Source organism: Lepidothrix coronata, unplaced genomic scaffold (assembly GCF_001604755.1).
Source record: "Lepidothrix coronata isolate B3197 unplaced genomic scaffold, Lepidothrix_coronata-1.0 Scaffold16, whole genome shotgun sequence".
Taxonomy (NCBI): Eukaryota; Metazoa; Chordata; class Aves; order Passeriformes; family Pipridae; genus Lepidothrix; species Lepidothrix coronata.
This window is the reverse complement of record NW_016690196.1, coordinates 7,773,013-7,783,536: the sequence shown is the minus strand read 5'-3', so window position 1 is coordinate 7,783,536 and position 10,524 is coordinate 7,773,013. Positions and strand designations below refer to the sequence as shown.

Here is a 10,524-nt window from a genome sequence, read left to right as displayed (position 1 = left end):
CAAACTGTACTTCAGCCCCTAATTCTGGAAGTAAATCACTTCAGGCTTCTGTAGTCAGTCTCCAACTATGTCTGTGGGAGCTTAGTGTCAGAATCACCTGCGTCTGCATCAGGGAAAAGGGAGATGTAATCTCAACTGGTATTGTGTAGCTTTCCCATGTTAGCCGTATGAATTACAGAAGTGAAGATTAAACCTGTCTGGCTCTCCATCAGAGAGTAGGATTTAGAAAACATATGTTGAAATTCAGTGTACATGTGATAAAAAACATGTTTATTGAAAGAAAAGGTATATTTCGAAGGGTGAGTGTTACCTTACATAAGTAGAAGACATAGATTTAAAATTTCAGTTCTTTTTTAGATCTCAAAAGACAAAATAAACTGAATTGTGGAACATAACAGTAATTTACAAAAGAGTAAAATAGAAATAAATCACAACGGCATCACAGTCTTTGTAACATGAAATAAAAATTATGAACCAAAGATTCCGTCAGCTTTTTTCCCAGGCAAGATAAAACTAGTGACATTAACACAGAAACCTTTAAGGTAATCATCTAAAATGACAGCAGAGGGCGCTATCATTTCTCCTTCGGTTCACGGTGTCATGAGGGAATTCGCAGCTTTCTTACCTCTTGTGTTGCTACGCTTAAAAAATCTCAAAAAAAGTCTCAACAAATCTTGAAATTCGGTGGAAGTTTTCCAGAAGGGAGTTAGAGACCACAAATGGAGGAAGAAAATATAGACCAGTATGTCTTTAAGGCCAGAACTCAACTTCAAAACGTGAAGGCTGTGCCACAAGAACTTAGGTTGTATAAAACAAAAATGAAGAGATTTTTGCTGTTGTCTATTTATGTTTTCTTTAGAAACATAAATGTCAGACTTTTTAATCTGTAAATATTTCTCCCTCATGATTTCATAACTTATCTATTACATATTGTTGTCCTTGCTGGACTGCTCAAACAGAAATTATAGGATAATATTACTAAATGTTTGCAATGTCCTACCTATGACAGCCACATAGTCATCCTTTGGAAGAGCTGACCAAAAAACATATTGCATCCTTTCCTGCTCTCTGAGATCAACAAATGGTCTGTAAATGGTCCTCAGTCTTTTCTGCCATCTGAAATCTCTACTTGACCAGTACATACAAAGTATGGTTTTCTTGAACTTGTTTTCCCCCCCCTTTCTTTCATAGCTTGATTGCTCAAAGCATGGCCTGTGAGGTCCCAGTCAAGTGAAATACTGAAACTCTGGTCAAGTTTGACTGAAGAGAGAATCCTGACAGGAGGTTACATGCTGAACTTGCTGCAATGCTGAGTGCCCCTCAAGATCAGCACAAAAATGCTAAAACAGAGCCCATGGTTTCTAAACCCACCAGAGCCAAGATGAACCCTCTGCATTCTCTTCTTTCATTAGAACCAGCCAGACCCGGATCTGAACTTTACTTGTCACAAATTTGGAGACTCATCCCCATGCCAGGTTGTCTTTACAATCCAGTACATAAGAAGATAATCTTGTTTAGATCCCCCTAGTGTAATTTATGTTATTTTAAAATGCATAAGGTACAAGATTTGTGGGGTATGCTTACAGTACAATAAATAGAATAAATTGTCTAGACTTGTCATGGTAAAAAAAAAAACGTTGTAAGATTTTATTGTTGTGCGGTTTATTTTTAAGGGAAGTAATGCGAAGCTACTTTGCTTCAGGAGATGTCATCCCAACCCCAGTGTAGTCCCGGCAAAGTTCTCACTGACTTCGGTAGAGCCAGGTTTTCACATCGCAGGGTCTCATCACTTTAGAAAAACTGAAAATCTAGCTTGGTGCCTGTTTCTCTCAGACCCACTGGAGTGTCTCTGGCCTCACCTCTGTTATTTTCACATCAATTCCCCTTGTTTTTCTCTCCTACCTGTGTATTCATCCAGTCCCACCTTACCGGCTTTACTGCTGAGATGTTATATCTTGATCGCTAACGACAGGCAGCTGTTGCTGAGTCTCTGCTTGATGTGGTGTTTGATACGTGTTTTTTCTGGGCTCACAGTCAGACTCAAGCCATGGAAATAACTTCAAGACAAAGTAGTAGCTAGTAGAAGACAGGATTTTCTACTTTTTGAGGATGTCAGAGGTAGGCTTCTGCATTATGCACTGTATTTTGGAGTACTGAGCAGATTTTTTTGCAAGTCAGGGTTGGCAATGTGTTTAAATCAAAGTGTTATTAACCTGTTTCAATAGGCCAAATTGCCTTTTACTAGGTTTCAGCTGTTAGCAAATGCTGTCTTTCTGCAAGTCTTTTGTAGATTCAAGACTTTCTAATATCTTGCTTTTCTTTTCTCATACTGCTTTATATAAGCTTTTCTTCCAGATCTTTGTTCCATTTATTAAAACAAATATTGACATGAAAAATACTCTGTCTGTGAACTATTAAATTTAACTTAAAAAAGCAAGGAACTCTGATTACTAAAGAGTTCCGTACCACTGTTGCACCTTTTACTCTGGTTGTACCCTTTTGGATTCCTGTGTTTTCTTTACAATCACGAGGATAAATTTCTTAGTAGTTTCCTAATGAATTAAAAGTCATCATTTGGAGGGTAAGATCCAAAATAGCACGTAATTACCTAGAGCAAGGCTGAAATTTAATTAGACCTTTACACACAGATCAGTTGCAGTCTGGACTGTGACTTGATCCAAAATGCCAATTATTAGATGTAAGATAATAGAGCAGATGCAGCCACCTAAACATGGGTGAGGGATTTGGACAGAATTTAGATTGCATGGCTGCAATCCAAGACAGCCATGCACAAAATCTTTGCCCTGGGGATTAGACACTCTTTATTCAGAAAGCTTTCTTGGGTGCTTCTGTGTCTACAGAAGTGGTGTCATATTAAGTGAGCAGAGCACCCTCATGTCCTATTTTCTATAAAATTAATTTGTGATTCTCAAACCTCTCATCCCTAAGAATGGTAAATTGCTCTGGTACATGGCTGAGATATCTGATAGCTCTGGATTCAACTCAGAGCATTAAAAAATAATCACCAGTTCCATTTGAAAATGAATGAGTGCTTGGGGAACTTTGTACCTGTGGTGATGCCCCCACTTTGTACGATGTATCACAAGTTTGACCATTTCCCCACTGAACACTGGATTTTTCACAGCTGATTCTGATGATGCCCCAGCCTGGACTCATTGCATTGGTGGAATATAAAGCTTTTTGCTCCTGCCTTCCTCCCAGGGTTCACAAACCCATAAAAATTCCTTCCAAAACTGAAAGATGAATTTAGGGATTAAGTTCATTTTTCACTTGTGTGAAAAATTTTTCACTTTTGTGTGCCATCCACTAACTTTCACTGGTGGACCCCTACACAACCTTTGTGTATTACTGAAGGCAGTTTAGAGCTCAAAGCTTCTGTTGCAATGACGATCAGCTACTTGCGCTATCCTGTAGCAGAGTTTGGAACGAAACACGTGGTATATCATATGTTTAAATACCGATTTGGAAAAGAGTCTTCCTAGGTCATGCTGAAAGGCTCATTCTCTTGGTGGACTGCCTAGTTTATTCCTATTTTTGAAAGCGTTAGGGAAGGCTTTAGTCCTAACCTTTAGCTGTGATCTGACTGAGCAATTTCACTTCCAGTGGTAAACATCATAAATATTCCAAAATCTAGCACAGGTGTTGGGCCTAAAAGGTGATTATGATAAGGAGAAATTGCCAAAAAGAGTAAATAGATAATATTTTCATACAATGCAACAGCTTGTCAGAAGTAATAGTTTGGACTTCTGTCCTTACATAAAGATACACATATTCAACTATTTTGTTTTAGATAAGCTAATTTCTTTTGTGTAGAGCCAAGGAGGAATAGGAATGTCATGATGTCTCGCTCATTCATCATTTGTGGGAACTAATAAATAGCACCAAGCCCTTATGCCTGGTATACCTATCTCAGGGGCACAGATGAACTCTCACTCTTATTTGAACCATTTATAAGAAAATTATCAGCAAGAGCCTGAGGTTCCAACCACCTGGCTGGAACGCACCCTGCCAACCGCAATGATAGGTCAGTGTTTCTGGATAATGATTTGCCCTATCATATAGGGCAGAGGCTTGAAGGCATGAGAAAAGGTTGCTGCAACACCTTTCTGGGCGTTCTGCTCCTCTAAAAATGAAATCAGTCAGTGTTGTGATGCCCTTGGTGTTTTCGTGGAAGTGGCTGTATAAAACTGGCAGCCAACGTGAGTATTAAAGCTTACAGTGCACACTTAACGAAAGACTTCTAAAGACTGAGTGTGTATGTGTGTAAGGGGATAATGTAGTCCCCTTCTGTCTTCCTCACTCTTTATTCAACTTCTAGCATATAGAATTTTCTATATTTTAAACTCCAATGGATTTGAAGGAAATAGACTTAGAACCAGAACTCAGATCTACAACTGGTTTTAAGGTCTTCTCTGACATTCTATTTACTTCATTTCTCCTGCTGGAGAAATGCTATTACAGCATCTAGTTACAGAATGTTGTGGCTAAGTGCTATACAAACCTAGAATAAAAAAATATTCACTCCAAGCCCAAAGACCCTTCTGTATTTCCAGAAAATACTTTCACAAAAGTACTTTGTTAATTAATTTACAAAGTATTTTTTTTCAAAAAAAGTTTTGAGAAGAGTAGACTGATTAAACTCAACATAACATTGACTGACAGGAGACACAAATCAGGTTTCCTTTCTCTTAAGTTATAAGGAATACCAAGTGGCAAATGCCTCTTTTCCCACACTAGCTATATGATAAAAATCAAAAGGCAATATTCTGAAATTCTGAAATTTTAGAACAGTTTTCAAAACCTTGACTTTGAAATCAGATTAAAGTTATGAATGCAGCAAAACAATCCCACCCAGATTGCTCACTGGGTGTTATCTTCTAAACGCAATAAAATAGCTCATCTCCCTTTCCTGTTACAATGTTTTCACTAAGTATCTGACATTTACAGCTAGCATTGCACTAGTGAGGGATTTTCACTCTCTTCTTTTCCTCAAATGGAAGTTTCCTATGAAATGATAAGGAGCAGTTCAGAATCGTGACAGAAACATTAATAACTCTGCACTGCCCAATTTTAAATGTGTTTAAATATAGAGCATTTCAGTACATAAAGCAGGAACATAAGTGCTAGCATCTCAGAAACTTTTAGTATGCACTGCTGAATATACAAACATACGTTTCAAAACCACACAGACACGAAAATTTGCAATTCAGAAACTAAACTAGTTCAATAAAAAGAATAAAATAAAATATTTTTTTCTGTCTAATGGCAAAATACCCTGATGCTGCTATTTTACAAAGGAAAATTAACGACCGTTTTTTAAAAAGGAAGCAGCTCTTCTCTGTAGTTTAGAACTGATTAGTAAATGGATATGCAAGAAGCTCTTTGCAGAATTAGACAAATATGAGTCTGTGCACTTCAATCTATTTTATACATGTTCTGCAAGACCTCAACAACTAGAGCTAATGCTCCCTCAGCTCCATTGAACTAATTAAGCTAGGTCATTATATTAATAATGGGTTGCCCTTCTGTCTGCATTTATGGCACTTAGCAAGTCAGTGCAAGAGTGAACGCTTATCTCACAAAGGAGAGAGCTCCTGAATTAGATTAATCCATCAAGATAATTAATGTGACTTGATTACTGAAAAATCTGGCATACACAAACAGGTATCTGCAGTCATAGGATGCAAGCAACAACACTCCAAAATACTGAGCAAGGCCCTGAGCCTGTACTATTGAATAAAGAGGTGGCTGACACCAAGAGGTGGTGACAGGCTGCTGATGTGGTACATGCAAAGGGTGCCACAGGATCTGAATGTTGCTATCAATGCTTAGGTTAACTCAGCTGAGTTGATATTTTGCTACAAACAGTTCTAATGCTATTTGTCATATAAAAACACCTCATTGAATTAGTTTCAGTTCTCTTCTTTAAGCGGCATGGAAGAGCAGAGATACTTGATAACTAATTAAGAAAAACTCTGCAGTCACCGCCCCAAAAATATAAAATTGAATGCACTTTGGGTACAGCTTCGATAGCTTTCTTGTTTTGCCAATTCTTTCAGCAGGCACTTTACCTCCTTCAGTTCACTTGCTGACAGAGTGCCATAGACAAAGTTCCTAATGGCTTGGAACATTAGTTCCTTACGCTGGTGACAATTGGCTGAGAGCAGAATGCAATAATTCTTCTGTATCATAAATACTAAAATATAATGAAAAGTTGATAGCTGGGATAAGGGAAAAGGTTTCAAAATTGCTGAAGTGGAAATTTATAAAGAACAAAGGTTTTCTTCTTGGCAGAGAGAAATACACATGTGAGCTTCTATGTAGTACGATCTATTACAAAACAAATGAAAAAAAATCCTAAGTTTTTTAAGTGATCTTAATGCTGCCTCCTAGAAGTTGATGGGCAGTTTCAGGATTTCTGTTATCAAGAATGCAGGTTTAGAGATTTATCAATTAATCGTTGGCTGCACCAAAGGGGAGAAACCCTTGGCTCAGTCTCACACCTACAGACCCACTATATTCAATTTGTTTTTCTCATAAATAGTGAGAAAGACATGAAGTGATTCAAGTCCCACAGAAGTATTCTTCAGCCTCTCCATGTCCCCTCTGCACTCCCAATCACAGGCTGAGGATCCAAAGATTAGGACTGGTGAACTGCCAAGGATCTTTGTAGGCACTGGAGTAGGAAACAAATTGTCCGTATGGTTTGTTAAACAAACAAACAAAACTGTCTATTCAATTAATCTGTTTGTTTAAAACAAGATATATTGAAGTAATTTAAGACTTTATGAGTACAAATTTGTACAGGTATTTGTCTGCAGTGAAACCCTCATTTACAGTTGAGGGTAGTGGAGTGCTCTTAGGCCTCAAAGGCCTGATTCATGGCACTATTCTATGTGTTTCCTAACAATACATGGCAATATAGGTAGCTCAACATAGCCATAAAATAGCTATTTGGATGCACAATAGCAAATAGTAGTAAAACCAGAAAATTTTGAATTAAATTTAACAGCATGGGAATCACTGGGTGCAGCTTGCAAAGAAGGTATTAAGCTCAGGTATAACTACTAGTGTGACTAATGATATATACAGAACAAGGAGCTATTTCAATGAACAGTAGAACAAGAGGAAGTAAAAAAATATCAAATTAAAATGATGCCCTGTGCAGGCTATCTTAAAACATTTTTGACTGTTATTTCAAAATCAAATTTCCACAAATAAAGAGAAAAATGTCATTCATTGCAGCACTTTTTGTAAAGTTGGAAGGTTAAAAGAAAATAATTTTGTAACCAAGCATAAAATAGGCATTTGAAAAATGATTTAGCTGGGGAAAAACACAATTTTTTCCACATTAAGATAACTTAAGAACACCCAAATTGATTTTTATTAGACTTCTCATAATCACTTCTGAGCTGACACATGCATGAGACATTCAGCCCCAAAGGTCACTTCTGAGAAGGCTATAAGTAACTGGAAACAGCACTGCAGGATGAAATGATGTCTCACTGCTGACTATTACTGCTGGAGAATGATGAATATTTTACTCCTGAGGCTAAGAGACAGATCCTGTAAATAAATTTTCATTTCTTGGCAGTGCTGATAGCTGAAATGTGATGTGATAGAGCTGGTTTTCCCAATCTTAGTTTTTTATTTAAAGAGAGGGCGAGATGGATGCTGGCAAGGCCTGTGGGCCTGTGTTGGAGGGAGCTCACCACACACTTTTCTCCATGGCCAGCAGCGGGTGGCACAGGGTGAGCCCTGGCTCCTCACATGGTGAGTGGCCGTGGCCACGGCAGTGCCCTCCTCCTCCACCTCCTCCATGCTGTCCCTGCCTGGGCTGCTCAACACTCTTCTAAAACGTCATCTCGAATGCCTGATGCAAATGTTGCTGGTCAGCCTGGCTGTGAACACTTTATTCACCTTCCCCAGGATTTGGTTTCCCCACACTTTATGCTCTCCTCCACCTCTTCATTTTGGTGCCAACACTGGTCACTAAGGTTGTTTAGCGTGGAGAAGAGGAGGTCAGGGAGACTTTGTCACTGTCTACAACTCCCTGAAAGGAGGTTGTAGCCAGGTGGGAGTCGGCCTCTTCTCCCAGGCAATTAGTGAAAGGAGAAGAGGACACAGCCCCAAGCTGTGCCAGAGGAGGTTCAGATTGGACATTAGAAGGAATTCGTTCACAAAAAAGGGTGATTAGATATTGGAATGGACTGCCCAGGAAGGTGGTGGAGTCACTGTCCCTGAAGATGCTTAAGGAAAGACTGGACATGGCACTTAGTGCCATGGTTTAATTGACATGGTGGTGTTTGGTCATGGGTTGGACTCGAGGTCTCTTCCAACCTGATAGATTCTGATTCTATGAAAACAAAACACAAGAGGAGGCCTCTGGTGAACTACAGCTTTTCACCAGAGCCGGTCGGCCGGCTCTGCTATCCATACAGGGCAGCGACGCGAGCAGCACCTCGCTGCTTGTGGCTCCCCACGGTGGGGGACCCAGCTCTTTTCCTTCCCCGTTTTTTTATGTTTCCACCGGCCCCGCCTCCCCACGGAGCCGTCACGGCCCTGGCGCAGGCGCGGCTCGGCCATGTCGGCGGTCGTGGAGCGGCGCTTGGCCGAGTTCCGCGCCGCCCGCGGTAGTGCTGCGGCCGCTCCGCGCCCCGCGGACCCGCCGGGAGTGCCCACGGCTCCGGAGCCCGCCGAGGGACCGCGGGCCGCAGTGGGCCCGGGCGGCGGCGCCGCTCAGGTGAGCGCCGAGGCGGGCGGGTCGGGGGTGCGGCGGCCGGTCGGTGCCTGACGCCGCGTCTCGCTGCCGCCTCCGCAGGTCCATCCCGCCCCGGCGCCGGCGGCTCCGGTGTGGGCGCGCCCGCTGCTGCTGAAGGTGCTTCTCTGGGCCGTGCTGCTGGCGCTTTTCGCGGAGCTGGAGCTGGGGCTGCCCTACTTCGTCCTCTCCTTGCTCTACTGGATGTACGCCGGCACCCGCGGCCCCGCCGAGCGGCGGCCCGGCGAGCTCAGCGCTTACTCCGTGTTCAACCCCGGCTGCGCCGCCATCGCCGGCACGCTGACGGCCGAGCAGCTGGAGCGGGAGCTGCACTACCGGCCCGCCGCGGGCAGGTAGCGGCGGCCCGGCGGGGACAGCCGCTGTGCTGGGCCGGCCCCGCCGCCGCCGCCGCCGCCGCCGCCGTCCCAAGGACCCGAGGAAGGGCCGACGGGGGAGGAGACGGGGGCTGTTTCTGTGCAAAACGCCTTCTTGAGCCTTACTGCTGGCCCCGAGTCCCCCGGAGCCGTCCGGTCCCGAATAAAGCCGTAGCAAAGCCCGCGCTCTGGTCTGGTTTCCTGGGGGCCGGGCAGCTGTTGCGGCCGCTGTCGGGCGGCCCCGAGAGGCACGGCCTTGTCACAGCTGTGCCTGCCAGCGTGTCAGCTGGTGCATTTCTGCTCCATAGGAGTTTTGCCGCAGCTTTGACTACACCTTCACTAGAATGGTCCAACTGCTGCTCTTCCCAGTACTGGCTGGAAGCCTCTTTCTGAAGAAAAGACATGAAGAAGTGCTATCCATTTATCTAAAACAGACTGCTGTTTCAGTTTGCACTCGTGTCTTTGATCTAACACAAACATCTGATTATCATGCAAAGTCCGTTTGCTTCATATCAGTTCTCATAATTTGTAACATAAGCAAAAAAAAAAGACTTATGCCTGGCAGGTGTACTTGTATGATCCGCCACTATTTTTAATATACAGATCATTGCATTAAACCAGATCTGCCCAGCAAAGTGGTAGAGTCACCATCCCTGGAAGTGTTCAGAAAACAGTTGGATGTGGCACTTGAGAACATGTTTTAGTGGTGATTGTTGTGGTGGTGCTAGGTAGACAGTCAGACTTGATTTAAAGGTCGTTTCCAACCTTAACGATTATGTGATTCAATGAAATCATTAAGTCATAGTGAAAAGCAGCTGCTAGAACTTGTGCCTCTAAGGACAAAGTTGAGAAAAAACCCCACAAATTGGTCCTTCAAATCCTGATTTGTTATGCACATAATCAACCATCCTCTGGTAAAAATCCCTCAGAGTTCTCATTATTATTACACATTCCTCTTGACTGTACAAATCACAGAAGCACAGAATATACTGAGTTGGAAGTGACCCACAAGGATCACAGAGTCCAACTCCTGGCCCTGCACAGGACCATCCCCAGGAATCACACCATGTCCCTGAAAGTATCATCCAAACACTTGAACTCTGTCAGGCTTGATGCTGTGACCAGTTCCTTGGGGAGCCTGTTCCAGTGCCTAACCACCCTCTGGGTGAAAAACCTCTTTCTTATATCCAACCTATCTTTCTTATATCCCTGACACAACTTCAGGCCATTCCCTCGGGTCCTGTCACTTGTCACCACAGAAGAGATCAGTGCCTGCACCTCCTCTTCCCCTCATGAGGAAGTTGTAGACTGTGATGGTCTCTCCTCAGTCTCTTCTCCAGGCTGAACAGACCAAGTACCCTCAGCCACTCC

At 42.7% G+C, this 10,524-nt stretch overlaps 1 protein-coding gene across 1 annotated transcript; it reads left to right on the top strand.

Annotated features, from left to right (window-relative positions):
- The first annotated feature begins 8,324 nt into the window (after positions 1 to 8,324).
- SAYSD1 (SAYSVFN motif domain containing 1) lies at positions 8,325 to 9,328 on the top strand. The gene is given in 2 exon segments (XM_017806589.1): positions 8,325 to 8,758; positions 8,843 to 9,328. Coding segments are annotated over 2 exon segments (639 nt in total). The 5' UTR covers positions 8,325 to 8,605.
- Positions 9,329 to 10,524: the final 1,196 nt, after the last annotated feature.